Source organism: Camelus ferus, chromosome 27 (assembly GCF_009834535.1).
Source record: "Camelus ferus isolate YT-003-E chromosome 27, BCGSAC_Cfer_1.0, whole genome shotgun sequence".
NCBI lineage: Eukaryota > Metazoa > Chordata > Mammalia > Artiodactyla > Camelidae > Camelus > Camelus ferus.
In genome coordinates this window covers 10785032-10805502 of record NC_045722.1, presented here as the reverse complement: position 1 = coordinate 10805502, position 20471 = coordinate 10785032, and the positions used below count along the sequence as shown (strand labels likewise).

Sequence of the window (20471 nt, the reverse complement as noted above, 5' to 3'; positions counted from 1 at the left end):
GGAAATTTGGGTGGCTGGGAAACAGGACTAAGGGGACAGAGTTTTTTTTTAACTGCATATCCTAGCAGAGCCTCTGAATTAAATATCATATCTGTAATACTACCTATTTATTTTAAATAATTAAGAAAAAATATTTAATTTAAAAATTAAGACCAAATCTGCCTAAAAAATATTATTGTGGGTATTCTTGAGTTTTTAAAGGAAAACCTCTGAAGCTGAGCCACTGTTGAGCACTACCCTTTCAAACTATCAGTGATTAAGAAGCACTGTCCAAAGTAATATGTCTTCAAGGCAGAAAAACATTTTGTTATAATAGTCATGTAAGTGGTAAGTAATTTTTGTTTTGTTTCAGCTGTTTTAAAGGTTATCTGAGATGTATGGTATTTGTAACAAAGTGATGTGCTATATCATGAGATGTATTCTATTTAAGTTTTTTTTAATATCATTTCCTATCCTTAATGGTGGTAGGTTTTTTCCTCTTTTCAATTCTTCCTTTTCTAATTTTGCCCCATTCTCTCTTTCTACACGTTAGTTCCTCTGCTTCAATTTTTAGAACAATAATCCTATTCAAGAAAATATTTTTTAGTTTTTTATGCTGCTGATTAATGATTGCTAGCAACAGGCTGATAAACATCTACCATGGTAATAGTGTTTTCTTCTACTACAAAAGTCTCACAATTTTTCTTAAAGCCAGAGTTCTCTCAGTCCCCAAACATCTGCCCCAACAGAAGCCAAGCCCTGGGCTGGCAGCTGCTTCTCCAATGATCCTTCTGCTTTTTGTTATGATTTCCAATGAGTCAACAGGAAGGTATTCGGAGTAAAGAAGAAATAAGGGCCTTTAGACAGGCCTTTCCTCCACCCACAACACCAAAAAATACAATTCTTGCCAAACAATCCAAGGCAATTTCCAATCCAATTTGCCACTCCTGTCTGCATGAGGTCACTATTTAAAAAGTAAGCAATTGGGAAGAAGGAATGCCTTTCTAAGCTGAATCAAAAATATATCCCAGGTTGTGAAGAAGAAAACCAACCAGGCACTCTCCAGTCTCGCCAGATCACTGTATGTAACCATATAACCTCTGATGAATCCATTTCCAGTTCTAGGAGACCATCTTAGTGAGCAGGTGTTAGGTCAAAAAGTTAGATATATACACATTTATCACAGACCAGTTTTGATTCTAGATACCTGTAAAAAATCAGTTAACTTAGATTTTATGTTTATTGTATTTCTTTTAAGCATTCATGCACAAAATTTTCACCAATCAACAAACATTTAACATATATGCCTGTCACTATCTTAGCTCTGCAGTGAATAAGAAGTATAAGACAGAGTTCAACAATTTGTTAGACACAAAAATACATAAGACAAATCAGAGAATTGCCCTCATACAATCAGAAAGGCAGGTAAGAGACTGCAGTAAGAAGCAGGGAATAGCTCACACTCCCTCACACATCTGACAGCTAGACGATTGTTTAATATCTCTGGGAGCTAACTGACTTAATGTTGGACTTAGATGTTGCCCCTTCAGTGCCTGTAGAGGCTGACAACAGTAGTGCTGGTGTCACTCAGACCTAGGTTTGAATTCCCCAGATAGCTGCATGACTTTGAAACAAGTGATACTACCTCATCTTTTCCCTCTTTCAAAAGAAAATAATGCCTATCTCACAGTAATGTTGTAGGTAAAGTATATCACCATTCTGCTTAATTACTCGTAGTTACTGTTGCCATCAATTTTATTTTTAGAAGCAGAAGTAGTACTGCGGTGACAGACTGATCTGGGGAAGAGCAAGGGCTATGGAGTCCTTGCCAAGCCTAAAATAAAATCTGGATCTACCACTTACTAGATGGGTGAGTCAATCTCTCTGAGCTTTGCTTTCTTTTCTGTTAAATGTAGATAAGAATAAGCACCTCATGGGACTTCAAAAATAGCTAATTAGACAATGCATATGAAGTGCTCAGCACAGTACCTAGCACATGACAAGGGCTCAGTAAATGTTACTGATGATAATGATGATGAAGAAGAGGGAGATATTGTATATCATGATATCCTTGCAAACTGCAGGGCTGATTTTTGGTTTGGGGTTTTTTGTTTTATTTTGCTTCTTCTTAGCTGTTGTAAAGGTATTTGAGGTATTGGGGTTTCTATAACAAAATGCCTTATTATTGAAAAATAAATTAATTCTTCCCAACATACAATTACAAAAAAAAAAAAATTGTTAAACAACATTCAAACTTAAGCAAGTAAACTTTCTCTTCAAAATAAACCACTAACCAGATCTTTCGTTTATATGTTTAAAGTTTTTTGATTCACACACTGCCAAAGCACAGGGATCAATTAGATTACCAGAAGCTCTTCCAGAACAACCAAAGAGCAGAGTCCTGATTTGATCAGGTAGGCAATGGGACCTCTGCATTCAAGTGGCACTTCACTCAGCTTGCTCAAAGATGTTGTCTCTAGGCAACCAAGTCCCTGAGCTAAACAAACAACCCCAGTCATATGAATCACTTCCGGACGGTCTCACTTTGCCTACCAGCACTTTCTTACAAAAAATATTTCCTGTGAAGGGGCTTATTTAGCAACACCAGTTGGAAACAACTGGAGTCCATCATATACCACATCGCTTAAAAATGTTCAAAACAGGTCCTGGTATCAACAGGTATCCCCAAATTGCTAAACTGTGAAAACAGAAAGAATTATGCAGAAATCAGAGACAGGTCATTATGCAAAGCTATAAAATTACATTCTTAGAAATGCCAATTTAGGCTCTCAAATATATTTTTACTGTGTTTTCAACTGGGAACATCAAAATATATAAACACAATTGTTGCTCTGACATCTGAGACCAGAAGAAATATATGCCAGATTAGGTCAAACCAATGGTCTACTTAGCCCAACCAGACTTTCCTAACCTTGACAGGTAGACAACCCAGTTAACACTGATTTCCTGTGGTCACACCAAAAATAAGGGGAACTGGTAAACTAACAAATTCTCTTGGCTACAATCTCCTTTTTTCCACCTAAAAAGGACCCTACATGTGTTACATTATTCTTCATGAACTAATCAGAGACTGTTTAATCTATTAATAAGAGCAGAGAGGGAAAAAGAATTAATTGTCCAAAATGAAAATTGCACTATGATAGGGGGAGGGTATAGCTCAAGTGGTATGAGTGCATGCTTAGCATGCACGAGGTCCTGGGTTCAATCCCCAGTACCACCTCTAAGAATATATTAAAAACCTAATTACCTCCCTCCCCTCACCAAAAAATCCAAACAAACAAAAAAAAGTCACAATATGATAAAGCAACTACCATTAACAGAACCAAGGGGAAAAATAAATCAAGATGGTAGAAAATCAAGTTAGTGAAACAGAAGACATATATGTAAGATACATATCTAGAATGCTGACTTAAACAAAATGAAGATCCACCATAAAACACTGTGCAGATACAACCTGCCAACAGGCACCCCTACCACAGAACTAATGAATTAGAACTAATCATTAAAGGTATAACAATTTCTGGGATCTAAAATAAACACACAAAAAACATATTATTACAGGCAAAGTTACTAAGTCAGTATCAATTCTAATATGTAACTTGGGGAAACTTCAAGAAACAAGAATTTTACAAGTTTCAAATCATGAAAAAGCATTTTAAAAATGTTACTTGTCATGGAGCTAAAAATCAAACTAGCTTCAGATGTTGTTTCTCAATAGTAAGTACAAGAAAGTGAAGTCACACAGTTTTTCAAGAAAAATGAAACATAATTCACCATAATAAAATAAAAAGTCTAGAAATAGAATTATATATAATTTAATATTTGAAATAGTAGATATCGACTGCTAATAGGTAGTAGAAAGATTATTTTTAAATAATATCAGAGTAATTGAGAAACACCATGAAATTTAAAGACTTAGATGCTTAAAAAGCACATGACTAAATCATAGAAAAGCAACAGAATATAAAACTTCAAATCTTAGCAAGGCTTTAGAGAAGTTAAACTATCTAGGCTTTGAATTGATAGAAGAAATTATAAAGAGAAAGATTAACACTTAACTGCATAAAATTTAAAACTTCTGTATAGTGAAAGAACAAATAAAATGGAAAATCAGGAGAAAATGTTTGTAGCAATATGACAGGTTGACACCCATATTATAAGAGAGCTGGAAAAAATCAACATCATGACCCTAGAAGACCAACAAACATCATTGACAATTTGCATAATAAAATTAAAATGGTAAACAAAAAAATGGGAAAATGTTTACTCTTTCCAGCAATGAAAGCAATGTAACTTTTGGAATAAGCCTAAATAAATTATGGACATTATGTACCCATTGAAAATAGTAATTAAGATGACAACACAGTAATCAAACAAATCTAAATTTGTGATTACAACTATCTAAAAATTACATACTTGGACAGTTTTTCCTTTTTCTTAATCCATTCCTTTTTTTATTATAAATTCATGATTATTGTAAAAAGTATTTTATTTTATTTATTTTGTAAAGTTTTTTTTTTTCAGGGGGGGGAGGTAATTAGGTTTATTTATTTATTTTTAGAGGAGGTACTGGGGATTAAACCCAGGACCTCTTGCATGCTAAGCACGCACTCTAACACTTGAGCTATACCCTCTCCATAAAAATCACTTTAAATATACAGAAAATATTAAGTAAAAAGGAAGAGTCTTCCCTCGACCCTCTAGAGGTATCCTCTGTTTCTGGTGTTTCCTTTCAGACAACAGCTTAAGTCTGAAATGAAAAAAAACTAGAACTACCAATCTTCAGCACCTTGAAAGTGTCCAGAAACTTCCCCAGAAAAGTTTATGAACGTCTCATCATCTTCATATTAAACCTGCTTTTGCCGCAAGGACCAGGATAAAGAATACATTTATTGAGTGCCTACTGTATTTCAGACAGTGTAAGGCACTTAACCCTCACATCAACTCCCTAAAATGCACAGTATCGCCAATCTGCAAAGTACAAATTTAGTCTCACTCCCTAAAGTTAAACAACTTGCAAAACAAGAATCAGAACTCACACCTGCCAAAACTGAAAGTCCTCTCATTCTTTTCGCTTCGCGTATCTCAACAGTCAAGATTTTCAGAAACCTTTTATTCAGATTTTTAAAAATTTATCTTACTTAATTACAAGTATTATGAGATTATAGTTGTACGACTTTTCTTAATAATCCTGATAGCTACTAACTAGTTGACTGCCTAATTTATACCAGATTACTCTCCACGTTTCCCAAATGTAAACTTTGCTAAGTGTTTCAGCTACACTGTAGGGTAGCTTTTCCTGGCCTCTGCTAGGAACTACTCCTCCCCTTTGTAACATTATTACAATGTGATAAGCTCTCTTAGTTTGAATCACTTTTCAGACGCAACCCACTTCTTACCATGGAGTCTGTCCAAGGCAGTTGAACTAACGTAAATTTCAGAAAAAAAAGAGATTTTCATCTGTCACCATTTTAAGACTTAAGAACAGCATGACTGGGACATTGTGCTGTACACCAGAAATTGACACATTGTAACTGACTGTACTTATATTAAAAAAAAAAAAAGAATAAATACCACCCCGTGCTTCTTGATAATCATAAATACATGAATGCATGCAGCTTGCAGTCCCAAAGTACCATTAAGTAGCTACATATACTGTGGCCCCTTAATCACACTGGGTCTCATGAAACGATTAAATTAGTTTTTTCATCTGTAAAAGGAGAGTTTGGGTCAAACTGAAAGAATCCTCCTCAGTCTTTAGGTGATATTCTTCCATCTGAGAATTCTAGAAGCTGGTGCGCAAGCTGTTCTTCCTACTCACCTCACCTATCCATTCTTATTTGGTAGCCTCTTAAATGTCTTTAACTACTCTTTTTATGATCACTGTGTGCCAACCTGGATATATGCAGATGTTACTGGAATTCTGATCCCACTTAGAGGAGAGATCTCAAGAGCCTATCCTGAAAAATGTTCAGTGCTAAAAACAAGGACACAGGCACAAAAGAGAATTTGTTCTCAAGAACTGATTTCTTTCCAAGATATTTTTTCAATTCCCCTAAATTACAGAAGGTAAAGTGCCTCTATTTAGTGCTAAGCGCTTGTTAACATCACGTGGTTCCTGTCTCCAACCAGCCACAGCCCTCACTTTCCCTTCTACAAGGGGAAGGGTGTCCTGCCCCTGGAGCTGGGGTAGGGACACTAAGCAGGAGGAAGGTGGCCCTTGACAGGCTTCAAAGGGCATACCAGCAAGCATCTGAAAGAAGGAATCCTAAATTGTCAAACTCGAGGAGTGCTGGAATTAACTAACCCTCCTCTGTGACCTCTAACCGAACTGAATTTTCTCCCATTTTCAGTTCTACTCATACATGCTCCTCATCTGCTGACTGCCCTGTTCTGCTCTGCCTGATATGTTCTCTTCTTGGGTCTTTTCACCTGAACCTTTTGATTTTCCTATTACTTCCTCCTGTACAAGACCTGAGCACCTACCACACCTCACATATTTAAACCTCATCTCCTTCAGTGGAGTGAAAATGCTGCTCATCTCTACGAACAACTGCTCCTTAGGCAAAACAAATGTAAAGCCCAATCAGAAAAGGCAAAAGGATAAAAAAAATTAACCACATTTAAGCATAAATCTGTAATTTAAGATGTCTTTTATAAAGTCCTTGGTCTGCTCTGCAGCCCACAGCATAAAACCCTGAATCCTTAGATACTTCATTAGAACAATAACAATTTCCATATTGACGATACTCTCCAAACAACAGAGAAAAGCAAAATCTCTATACTTTTTATTTCCCAACCACTCCCAGTGCATACTTTTATGGAATCACTCCTAAATTTTCCCACTTAACCTTTTGGGGAAACACAAACTTACACCCACAACACACTGATTTCTCTACACATACTCTTACTCCATGTCTATGCACATTTATATGCTCTGTCTCTACACACTCTCCTCTCTTCCCACAAAAGAGCTGTTACAGGTACAGGAGAAAATAAGAGTATCCTGGGATACACAATGGGGCCACTGTGCTATAAGGTGGAGCTTTTAGTGGGAGGAGTAGCAGCATTATAAATAGAACTGAAGAGGGAAACCTTTTCTCCCTTGGATCTCTCTGATCTTTCTCCCTGGCCTTGAAGCGGGTATAAATTCCAGACCTTGGGACTCCTCCAACTTGGAAGGGGTGGAGGTATGAGGGAAACAGGATGGGGTCAGTCCAAAAAGGCAAAATGGACTTGTGCTAGAGGGGAAAGTGGGACCTCAGGAGCACACAAGGTACAACCCAGCTCATGAGGGTAGGAGACACAACTGGGAGCTGAAGCCCCAGCTTATTAGGAAGAGCATGTGATTTGTCTGTGGTGCACCTCAAACAATTTTTAGTGGAGGGAGCAGCCACATTAGGTGGCCAGGAGGGATCCCAATCTTCTTTTCTCAGCATGACAATCCTGGGCTTTTTTTCATAATCCTCTCTAGTTGTAAAATCTAAATAGGTGCTTCCAAAGTTGATCTTCTAATCAAAAAAAATCTAAAAAACTTAAAAAAAATTTTTGCAACTGCCTCTTCTTCACTGAAATGATAGATATATAAAACTACAGTATCTATTACCTAATCAAAGCTTTAAGCAAAAAAAACAAAAACAAAAACAAAACAAACAACAACAACAAAAAAACATTGCATCCAGATTGTATATGATTGCCTCCATAAAATAAACCAAGCACATTTCCTCGATGCCAGGTCAAAGCGTAGAGTGTACCCGGACAATATGCCACTGTTATGCTCTCCCTTATAACCCAAAGCATAAAAAATAAAGACTATCACAAATGTCTCAGTGCCTTAGTCACTTCCTAAGTATGCAAAAGCACCCAACTAAAAAACATCCCAGGGGATCATGGCCCACTGGATAGATTTTAAAGGAAATGGGCTCCTTTCCTACTATGGGGGAAAAAACACCTGACAGAGTGCTCTACAGTAGATAGAAGTGAAGCGCCTTGCTAGTGCAGCACTTGAAGAAGGAAACGTGATGAAGTGCATCATCTTATCCAGGCTATCATAATCCAGCAGAAGATAGAGTTCTAGAAATGTTTAAAATATTGTTTCTCTACTGGGGGAGGGAGGACCATCAGAACCACTAAAAGCATTTAAAATATATAGCTATCTGGACCTTCCAGCCCAGATCTACTGAACCAGAATCTGTGTCATAAGACCTAGATATGTATTTTTTAAAAAGTTCCCCAGGTGACTCTAATATACACACCTGGTTAAGAACCACTGTATAAAATGATGAAAACTATTCTTCAGTTAAGAAAATGACAAGTAGACCATGAAAGCTCAGGCCTCAGTCTCCTCACTGAAATGAGGTGGCTGCACCAGGTTAGTAGTACAACTAGAATAGTGGTAGCAAGGGAGTGTTAGCCAAGATACCCTCTGTAAAAAAAAAAAGGGAATTTTACCATGGAAACCCAATAAAAGAAGAAACGCAATAGCCAGGGGAAGAAAGGCAAGGTGGGGCCCTTCTCTCTCATCCCCAGGTCACCTTAACAAAGACACCAAGACTTCACAGAGCACAAGATGGTCTCTCATACCAGCTGCAGCTTTCAAATTCTATACCTTCCAAAACTAGATTTGGTCTACAATTTAAGTAGCAAAGGATTTAATTTTTTTTTCATGGGGCCCTTACAAACTTTGTATGAGAAACGTCTTCTAGTAACATATTCACCTCCTGTGGTCTAATCTTCCATTTAGAAAAACAAGTGTTATTATCATCCTCTCCACCTAAATCATCACTAATCTCCCCACAATTCTCCCCCAGTCTAATGAAAGGGCTTAAAGCTCAGAAAAGAAGCCCAGATTCAAGAAGATGCACCAAACACATGTTAGTGGTGGCCCCAGGAATGGAAAGAAGGAGAATGGGACCAGGGAGGGACACAAAGGGGACTCCAACTGTGCCTTTTGAGAGAAAAGGGAAAAATCTGAAGAGCTAACATTTGCTAGTTCTGAAATACGTAGATGTTTGTTGTATCGTTCTCTGGACTTTTCTGTAGCATTTTAAAATTTTCAGAATTAAAAAGACAAAACAAGACAAAAACACTCTTGTTTATTAGCACCATTTGAAACACCCTCGATTTTCATTAGACTTTAACCACAAAACCCTTTTTTTATCCCTTTTTATTACCCACCAATGCTTACTTATAGGACACATGATCTGTAATTACATCTGTCTACCCTGGGACCTTGCAAAGGAACACAGGCACCAGAACAAAAGAAAGGAACCACTGATAGCAAATCGACACTCTAAGAATAAGACCACAAGGTCTTGGAATATCTGAAAAAGGAAAACAGCAGTTGTACATTCACTTCACAAAGAATGCAGAGGACGCTGGCTTTAGTAAACAGTCTTTGCACATTGCCAAATGGATGGACCTACACCCAGAGCACTTCCAAGTGGAGAATGGACCCAATTTGTATAGAAATCAAAACTAATGAAGAACCAGTGAAATATTAAGGTCAAGAACTTCAAACCTTAAAAATGGTATTTCTCCCCCACAGCTGGGTGGTAGTGCCCCAAACATGCACCATAAGCATAAAACTGAACGACACAAATCTGGAAGTTTCTCAGTATACATATTTTGCCCACTGAAGTGTTTCATGATAAACTGCCATCAAGGCTACTTGCTCCCATGAAAAACACCCTATGTGGACTTACTCCTTTAAACTACCAGCCTCCCACAGTCATACCTACAACATACTCAAAGAGATCTTTATCTCTGTCCACACCAGATCAGCTCCCTTCTCCCAATCTTCTCTCCAGTCAGCCCTTCTTTACCTCTTTGCTTCTTCCAAATGACACAGGTACTCATAAGCCACATTCTGACGTCGCCTTTCATCCATCTCCTCCGCAGTAAGTCTCTCATTATCCAGGACAGCTAAAACATGAAAGAAAGAATGTAAGTACAAGGATCTGTAACCTTCCTGAGTGATAAAATTCCTGCTAATCTCCTAGAGAATCAGGGTAATGTGTGGCAGCCAGGTATACCACAATAACTTTCCTAAAACAGGAACCATGGGGCTTCAACTATATTCATCCTGGGGGGGGTCAGAGGCAGAGTGTGTGCTTGGAATGTATGAGGTCCTGGGTTCAATCCCCAGTGCCTCCGTTAAGAGAAAAAAATAAACTATGTTCATCCTACCCTTTGTTAAAAATACAATTATATGAACATGTACTAAATTTCAGTGTGACTTGAAAACTACTGATGAGATTTTGGTCTAAATTTGTGCTGGTCTATCTGCCAGACTCTGTACATTCCGGAGTAATGTTTTTCCCTCTTTTATTACTAACTAAAGCCAGCAGTCATTGAGAACTAAGTGGCAGTAATCGTGCTATGCATTTTACATGCATTCGCTCTTTGAAGCCCCACAACAATCCTGTGATTATCACTCTCATTTCACAAATGAGGAAATTAAGGCTGATGATCTTAGTCTCACAGCCAATAAATGATGGGGCCTGGATTCAAACCCAGGCAGTACATCTCAAAAGCCTATGAGCTTAACTTCAAAGTAATCCATTTCCTTTATGGGCACCCAGGATGTGGAATAAATTCCTAACTCCTGGGGATGGCATTCAATGCCTTTCCCAATTTAGCCCCAACTACTTGTGGAAACTCTTCTCCCTCTCCCTAGCCTCCCTCCCAGCACTGGGCACTCTGCACCACTCAGTTTCCAACACACATAGTGCTCTCCTATTCTTCAATTCCTTAATCCAAGCTCTTACTATTCATGTCAAGTCCCTTACCCCTGTCAAACTACACAGCATCCTGCAAGGCTCTCTGTTCAAATGCCCTACCTGTGTTCTTACTGCCTTCCCCAAGCCTCTCCTCCTCGCCCACATTACTGTTTATGCCTAGTTAGTTCATGGGCACCTTTATCTTTATTATCACTAGATTGTACACCTGCCTCTCTGATTAAACGTTCTTTGAAGGCAGGGCCTGGTCTTATCCATCTTTAATGTCACAAATGTGACACAACACCTGACGTATAACTGTTGAGTGAAATTAACTTAAAAACAGAACATTATTCGCAGAATATAAAATAAAATCTAAAACCTCAAGATCTCAAAAAACTTTTTTGGCCAGGGGTAACGATCTCGCCTGCAGTTCAGTAATGTCCCAGGGATAGTTACAAAATAAAAGATTCGGGAAAATGAGGAAGTCAAAGGTTTGGGTTTGGTTTTGCTTCTTTTTTTTCTCACTTTTGAAATCCTGACGAGGGAACTAAGCTCAGAAAGCTGAAGTGACCTGCCCAGGGCCGCACCTCTCAGCTAGCCTGGGGCCCGGGCAAATCTGGACCCTGGGTACACCTCGCAGGCGGCTCTAGGGCAGCACCTTCCCATGAAGCCGGAGCAGAGCCCGCGTCTCCGGTCTCCGGTCCCCGGGACACGCCCTGCACCGTCCTCCTGCCACCTCACCCTAGGCCATCTCCCCAATTTCGGTCAAGCCTCCCGGAGACGGGAGGCGCTGGGTGGGGCCCTCCGACTGCAGCGCCCGGCATTAGGCGGAGAGGCCGCCTGGGTCCTCCCGGCTGCCTCAGGGACCGAAGGGGCGCGGGCCGGGAGCCTCGTCGCCCGCCACCTCGCCGGACCGGCTCTTCCGGGTCCTCGCGGCCCACAGCCGCCCTGCCCCACCCGCCCCGCGAGCCCCCGGGAAAACGGCGCCTCGGAAGCAGCGAGCCTGGCCCCGAGACCCCCGCGCCGCGGAGCCCACACTCACAGCCATAGTGTGGCCGAGCCACGCCCAGTCCGTCAACCTCGTCCGTGGCGGACATGGCGGCCGAGCCCGGGTCTCTGCTCAGGAAGCGGCGAGACCTTGGAGGCGCGGGCGGTGGCGGCTGCAACTCCTGCAGAGTGCGCGGGCTGCCTTGGTCCCTGGGGCCCCGCCCCACGCCGCCGGCCCCACCCGCAGGCCCCGCCCCAGCGGCCCCGCCCTGCCGCGCCGACAGGAGCTGGCGAAAGGAGGCGGGGCCTGAGCCTCCCGACCACGCCCTGGCCCCGCCCTGTGCCCGCAACGCCCTCTGGAGGCGGAAGGAAGAAGGCGGAGCCTGCCCGCCAGCCTTACTCGCTGTCACCGCGGCTCGACGGAAAAGGCCCTCCCCTGCTCTGGAGCCTCGCCCTTCCCGGCCGCCGCCCCATCTACATCTCGGACAAAAAGGCCGACAGTGTCGATAGCTTGAAATAAAAAACGTGGGCACCTTTCCTTCCCCTGGCTGCCTAGCTAAACTCTTCTGCACCAAAGAACTCGAGAAAGGCCTCCTTTGAAGTGACCCAGTTGATCTTGTGGACACAAGCGGGACCCAAATTGCCGAAAGGGACCAAACAGTCTGGCAGTCTGGCATTCTGGCCTCAGTCCTCTCCCAGACTCGCCAGAAGTCGCCAGATTTGAACTGCTTAACCGCACCCCACCCTCTAGTATTTGAGAAGTGGATGCTAAAGCAGGAGAATTGTGTTTGTCCAAACTTCCTTCCCTTAGACTCCCTGCCAGTACTCTTTGCAAGTTCTTCTTTAGGGGACTCTACCCCTTTTAGGGATGCCTCTTCCCCCTGCAGCCTGTAGCCTACCCTTAAAACATTGGTATTCAACGAAATTCTGTTCCCAGTCCTCTTTCATTTTTTCTTTGCTCACTCTTTCTGAATAACTTTCTCAACGTTCACCTTAAACTACTGAACAGCCCTAAATGTATATCCCAGAACAGACTTTCTAGAAGCCCCAACTCATTATTTTCAGCTATGTAATGGACAGTTTAACCTATGAATTCCACAGATACTTTAAACTTAACGTGTCCAACAATGACCCTGATCCTATTATATTTTCTATTAATGGAAGTGCTCAGTTCGCAGGTGGGACACACCACATTCCTTGCCTTATGCCCTACATGCAATCGGTATCATTTATGGTTTCTTGCTTTAGTCCCTGTCTTCACTGTGATTACACTGTTTGGATTGCCATCATCTCTATTCTCCCTTCTGTTAACTAACTACCTACAGTCACCTGCATATTTTTTCTAAAATGCAAGTGCGGTTGTGTTTCTCCCTTTTATAATTTTTTCCTAATACTCCCTTCAGGATGTGGCCCAATTTCCTTAGCATGCCAAATAAGCCCCTTCACAACCTGACTCTAGGCTTTTTGCTCTAGCAATTTTCAGCTTATCCACTCCAACTTCAAAATATTAAAGTGAGATATTTGAAAATCTATTTTAAAAAAAACCACTCCCATTTAAAAATTCTCTTAAACATTGCAAGTGTATAAAATGTAAAATATGCACATATTTCTTCTAAACCTCAACATATTAATCCCATAGTTTTTACCCTGTTAAGCCTTTCTGTGCTTAATTCTGAAGCTTCTCTGAGTTGAAAGACACAGAGCTGCTAAGAAAGACAGTTTCCAACCTAGTTAATTAAGATTACTTTTGATCAGAGGTTTCTACCAAACATAAGTCCTGGAGCTGCAGACTTTCAGAGCCATTCTCCTCACTGTGCCAACTGTCATTAGGGGTTCCTTTTTAAATTATGTCATATATTAGTTACCTCATTACCTCATCCCCTGACTACTCTTAGAAATCTGCAGTGTATCTTTTGGTTTTATTTTATATTTCTTGGCTTTTAAGATATGTATATATGTTTTTATTTTAATTCTAAAATAAATTGTACTGGATGAAGTTCGCATATATAAATGTATTTTCTCTCTAATCATAAAGGTTATGAACCTAATGGGCTCTTGCATTCTATCTTATTCCTAGGACCATACAATTCTAAAAAGTATTTAAGTTAATATCCCATTGAGTTTCAGATATCTCACATAGCTTTATCTGGTGGTCACAAATTAAGTTATTCTTCATAACTATAATAACTGAAATGTACTGAGGCTTTACTGGACTCAATATTTTGTATTTATTTTCTCATCTGAGCCTTATGATAATCCTACAAAGAACTATTATTATCTCCAATTTACAGATGAAAGAATGGAGAACTAAGTAATTCACCTGAAGCCACAGAGCAAGAGGCAGAGCTGCAACTCAAACCTAGGTCCATCTAATGACATAACCCACATGCCTGGTCATTCAACACAAGATTTAGAGAAATGCACATTAAGGTCATAACTGGCATCAGAGTAGCAATGTTTTGTTTTGTTTTGTTTTATTTTGTTTTGTTTTCTAATTGATACTATTGGCAGAAGGGTGGAAAAGCAACCATTCCCATGACTGGTTGGGTTGTAAATTGATACAATCTTTCTGAAGTCCAATTTTGCATTATGCAGCTATCCTTCAAGCAAGGAATTTCACTTCTTATAATATATCATAACAAAGTTTTTTTTAATGTGCAGAAATTAGTGATAAAGATGCTCATTGGAAATGTCTTAAATGCTTGTCATTTGGTTTTTTTGTTTTGTTTTTTGTTGTTATTGTTGTTGTCGTTATTTTAATAGGTGATGGCACCACCACATAATGGAATGCTATACAGCCATAACAGTGATGATTTGTGGTTCTGGTCAGGCTTGACTGGCTACAAGGAATTGAGACCCACTTTTTTTTCCCCCTAGAGGAAAAAAGACTGGAAGGGAGGCACTTACAATAAAGATATATATGGATTGGAACTGGAGCAAGAAAAAACAGGACTAACAGAAGCTTGAAGGCATGGCTCTGTCCCTCCAGGCATCTCTGCTCCTCCACAGGTCTGCTATACCCTCCTCTCTTTGACAATCCTCCGTTCCTCCATTCTAATTTTTTCTGCTCCCTCACAACTCTGGCTTCTGTTTGATGCAAGGCCATTGCATCTTTACACCATCAGCTCCCTTGAGGATAATATCAGTTGCTCAATCCCATAATCCAGTGGCATCTGATTGGCCCAGCTCATGTTTCACCCCATGAGTCAGTCTCTGATTGCCTACAGGTGGGCTGTCCTTGGATCAGATACCAATCTTTTAAATCAGTTAGCTGGGATCAGGAGGTCAGCCAATTAAGAACAGAAAACTGTGAGCTGGCATTATTTCCTTCAACAGGAGGCTGGGTAGGCAAATAATGATCAGTATTTTTAATATGATAGTTAAATGAAATAACATCATGAATGAATAAATATATTGTGATACTACTTTTGCTTTAAAAGTATAGGTAGATAGATATAGATGTACATATGAATAGAAAAAAGGCTTGAAGCATGTACATCAATATATTAACAGTGGTTTCTCCAAATGTGGAATTACAGTGGATTTGTGTAGGATTTATTTGCCTCTTCGTTTTTACCAAGTTTTCTACAATGAGCTACTCAAAATACTATCTTATCAGAACTATAAATATGAATAAAGTTAGTAAATATGAAATAAATAATTAAATAAATAAATAATAAAATGGGAAACTAATGAGCTAAAGTGTTATTTTGGAGATAGAATTGGTTCATAACCTCAAGGAATTTACAGACTCATGAGAGTGGAGAAATATTCACAAAATAGCTTCAGATAAGCACAATAATAGAGGTTTCTCTTGGCCTGGGATAACTTTTCGCCTCTTATCTGCCTGGGAAACTTCTACTTAACTCTCCAGATTCAACTTAAATGTCACCTCCTCCCTAAGCAAAATTAATTACTTCCTCATTTACTTCCCATAGCACTTATAAACCATATGTCTTCAAAGTAAGTCCCAAGTTTTTTTTCACATTTCAATACTTCTGAAATCAGGATAGCCTTACCATCAGTATTTAAAGACACTAGCCAGCTACCAGGTAGAGAATTAGATGGGAAAGTAACATAACTGTCATTGCTTGCCAATGTGTGAATTTAACTAATTTCTCAGAAAAGGTCAGAAAACTTTCAGAGCTAGAATGCTTAGCATGCACGAGGTCCTGGGTTCAATCCCCAGTACCTCCAAAAATAATAATAATAATAAATTCAGAGGGAAAAAAAGTAGAGTTTCTTTAGCTGGTAGCAGAAGAAGTCAAAGAGACTCAAAGCACAGGAGGGATTCAGTGGGCCAATGTCAGATTTAAAGATGGAGGGGGCCTCATGGAAAGGACCTAAGAGCAGCCTTGAGGAGCAGAGTGACCCCCAACTAACAGCCAGCAAGGAAACAGGGACCTCAGATCTACAGATGCGAGAAAACTTGATTTTATTAACAACCTAAAGAAGCTTGGAAGCAGATTCTTCCCCAGATCCTCAAGATAAGAGCCTAGCTCAGTGGACATTTTTACTTTGGCCTGGTAAGACCTTAAGCAAAGAATCCAGTCAAGCTTGCTAAGACTTAATAGAAAACTAATACACATTCACAGACATAGAAAACAAACTTATGGTTACCAGGGGGTAAGGAGGGATAAATTGGGAGTTTGGGATTTGTAGATACTAACAACTATGTATAAACATAAATGAATAAGGTCCTGCTGTATAGAACAGGGAACTATATTCAATAACTTGTAATGGCCTATAAGGAAAAAGAATATGTATATGTATAAATGAATCACTATGCTGTACACCAGAAATTAACACAACATTGTAAATCAACTCTACTTCAATTTTAAATGAATAAATAAATCTGCCTGATTGAAAAAAAAAAAATAGAAACCAATACATATGCCCTAGGACATTTGAGTGTGTGGGGAGGTGCATAAGGAGGTTCACAGGTAATGTCACCAAATGATGATAAGATTTTGCATTAAAAAACACTATGAGCTAGCTGGGCTCCCAGCTCCTTTCTGACAGGACTGTCTTCATATATTCAACGAGTCTTTTGAGCAGATGTAGCCAGTAATGAAGTAAGCACTCTATTTGATCTATGCAATCTTGGATCTTATTTCTCTGTCTTCCTGCAGACTAAACAAAGTAAACTAAAAGGCTAGATCTAGAACAAAAGAGACAACACACAGCAAATTACAGGATACCATGAAGTGAGTCTGTTAAGAGCCAGTTTTCATCTTTATTAAACTTTAAGTGTTTAACTGTTTAACTCTCCTTTACCTCTTCATTTGAAGAAAACCTATTTTGTCTTGCACTTCAGGTATTCATATGTTCTGGACCTTGTGTCTGAGCATAGCTCCTGCCAGGTATTCTAAATTTTGATACTTCTTCAACCTCATGGTTGTTCAGAAAGAAGACAAATTTTTAAACTATCTGTTCATAATTGCAGCCATTTACCAATTGTTTACCATGTTCCAGAACATGCTAGGTGCTTTATACTTATTGTCTCATTTAATCTTCATAATAAACCTGTGAGGAAAATACTATTATTCTCATTTTATAAATGAGGAAACAGGCACAAAAAGGTCAGGTATTTTGCTCAAGGTCATAAGATTCAGAATTAAGAATCAAGCCTAGGTCCTTCAGATTCTAAAATTTCTGGTATATCACCATTCAACACCAGCTCACAGTTTATAGACAGCTTATCAGTGAAAAGATGTTCATTCACTTCTTGAACATGTCTAATTGCCTCTGGGAACTGTTCAACAAACATTTCTCAACACTCATGTCCTGATCTAGGGACAGCTGACAACAGAGACTCAGAAGTTGCAGGAGGAAGCCAGAAAGTCAGCCCAGAATAGAGTGGGGCATTGGTTTCCAAGGGCTGGGGTTAGAATAAACCACAAGGCATTAGCAGTCTGAAGGCTACAGGCAAAGGACAATATAAGGGCCCATTAGGTGACACACATGAGCTCAGGAGGTAGCCAGATCAAAGTATGAAGAAAAGCGAAGTAAATGGCAATGAACGCCAGACTGCTTCCCGGGCCTGGATCCTGAGACAAGCCTGCACAGGCAGGGTTCCCTCGCGGCATGCCTCTTACATATCTACAAGGATGACAGTGGGTTACTAGCAGCGATGGCTAACTTGTAATGAGTGTCCTCCAGATCCAGTTTTAAATGTTTGATATGTATTACCTTTTTGATCTTCCCAACAGGTTGTTAAGGCAGGATGTACAGCTGACCCTTGAACAATATGGGTTTGAACTGCATGGGTCCACTTATATGTGGATATTTTTCAATAGCAAATACCACAGATCTACATGGTCGGTGGTTGGTTGAATCCACAGATGCCGAGAAACCACGGATCCTGAGGGCCAACTATAAATCACATGAAGATTAACCTGAGAATTTTTCTAGGGTCAATTGCACTAGAACTCTTCAATTTAAGGATGAGGAAACTGAGACTCCAAAAGATTAACTTTTCCAAAGATTACATACCTAATGAGTGACATAGCTAGGATTCAAATTGCATTGGACCCAAAGCCCATGTATGTGAACACTACTGTATGCTGACGTGCCAATCCTTGTCCATGGTAGTGAGCTGAGTTGAAAGATTTATGAGGCCTCATCTGCCAAAGAACATGATGCACAGTCATAACGAAGCACCCCCACGGAGCTTTCAGACATCAAGACAGAGATCAGGGAGCACAGAATAGAGAACAGTTGATTTTTACTGGAAGATATAAGATTTCCTAGAAAAGGTGTTATTTAAGCAAGGCTTCTAGGGAAGACCAGTGGAAAGGGTGAGAAAGAGCACAAGTTGGGGAAACTGTAAACGAAGTCAGGAAATTGTGAAAATGTATGGTGTGTGGTCTTGTGCATGTGTGTATTTGCCCTTCTTACTTCCTAGCTCGCTTCACTCCAGCCTTCTCAGACAGCAAAAGCCACACAAAGCTTCAGAAAGTCCAAGTAGAACCTCTTTGGAAAGACGCCCCATTCTTGCAGAGGATGTGCCCTCCTCTTTCCTCTGGTACCTGGGTTGCTGGTTGGGGAATGGGCAGACACTTTTGCTGTGAGGGATTTTTAAATGCCCTCTTCCTTTGTCATCCCTCATTCTCTGTAAGATTGGTATTCAGATGGCAGAATGCTCACATCATTTGTGCAATGCCACTTTCCTATGGGCTCCTCCAGAAGTAGAGTGTGGAAATCTTCCAGGGCCTCTCGGGAGATCACAGGCAAACTGGGGAATTTCTAGTACCATCTGTTTGCCAGAACAGGGTTATGTAGATTACTGTGAGATTTCAAAGCTATGTAAACTATCACAGAAAAAAAAAATGGGACAGACACACACGTATGTAGCCCTGTTCCTCCCTAAGACACCAGTCAGTTAGCTAACTCATGTCCAGTCTGGTAGGAAAATGGCCAAATTCTAACCACCTCCTCACAATACAGAGATGGGTTGTCTAAACTGTAAGTAAGTACCAATCATGTTGTTCAGTTCAGTGGAATCACTGGCAGCACCCCATGTATCAGAGTGTCTTATGTGGCAGAATTCACATGTGAAGCTTAAAGAAAGCTTAATTTCAAGCTCATGCCCTGTATTCATCTACTCATTCATACACCAACTCCCCTGAGTGACATCTCCTCCAGGAAGTCTTCCTTGATTCTCAAGATAGCCCTTCTGTGGCTCCCATATTCTTCTTTGTATTGAAACTATGTATGTCTCCCTCAACTACTCTATGTGCTCATTGAGAAAATTGTGTTTATACCTGTATCCCTGGCACCTTGGAATGGGCCTAGATGTAATAGGTATATAATAAGTGTTTACTGAATTAAATTGAATCATTTGGGGAGATACAATGTGGGGTTGGGCATGTATTTACAGACTGTGATATGCCTCTGACTCTGAAGAGGTAGGACAGGCTGTGTCCAGGTCTAGACTCCATGCTAAGGTGTTGAAATTAAGTGCTTTGGGATTCCTTCAGCTGAATCCAAGTCACCTGGGTTAAGAAATGTATGTACTCTAAGTACATAAATGACAGATTCATGGCAAATTCCCTGCTTAGTAGTAAAAACAAGCTTATCACTTCAGGATCCCAAGATTTTCTCTTAAATAATCTGATGGGTGGCTAAAACAGGTGGGATCAACCTGCCATCCTGACTGCAAGGAAAGAAGCCAAACATCTGAGTACTGGGACCTCACTGAGAACAAAGAATCTAGTATCTGGGGCAGAAGGCAGGGTCAGACCAGGAGAAGGAAAATTGATGCCAGAGACCATGTAAGGGTCTTAAATTCTACACTACGGAGATTCAACTCTCTCCTGTAGACAATAGGAAACTACTTCAGATTATATAAGCAGGGAAGGAGTATGATTTGACTCAATAAAGATTTATGAAATATTTACTTTGTACTAGGTACTACTAACAAGGTCATAAAGTTGAGTTAAACATAGTTCCTGCCCTTTAGACAAGTACACAAACGACAGTATAAGATGAAATAAAAAATGAATGAAACCCAGGATACAGAAAGGATTATAGAGACCCAAAGGAGATCCCACCTGCCTGATGGAGGAGGCCTGGAAATATTTCCTGGAGAAGGAGTGTTTTAAAGGGGTTTTAAAGGATAGGTACTTTATGAACATAGAATTCACTAAAGAGGCAACACAACCAACAAACTTGTGAAAGTTGTTCAGCCTCCCTACTAATCAGGGAAATGCAGATTAAAGCCACAACAAGATGTTATTTCACACCCAACAGATAGGAATT

The 20471-nt window shown here is 40.0% G+C and overlaps 1 protein-coding gene across 1 annotated transcript in view; it reads right to left on the bottom strand.

Moving 5' to 3' along the window:
* The window catches only part of IQGAP1 (IQ motif containing GTPase activating protein 1), a 90607-nt gene extending 78685 nt beyond the window's left edge, over window positions 1-11922 (bottom strand). The window contains exons 1-2 of the mRNA XM_032469195.1: window positions 11764-11922; window positions 9825-9924 (exon numbers count right to left, since the gene is read on the bottom strand). Of these exons, the coding sequence (XP_032325086.1) occupies window positions 9825-9924; window positions 11764-11818 (155 nt within the window). The 5' untranslated portion in view covers window positions 11819-11922. The remainder of the gene's footprint in view (window positions 1-9824; window positions 9925-11763) is intronic.
* Between the last annotated feature and the right edge of the window lie 8549 nt (window positions 11923-20471).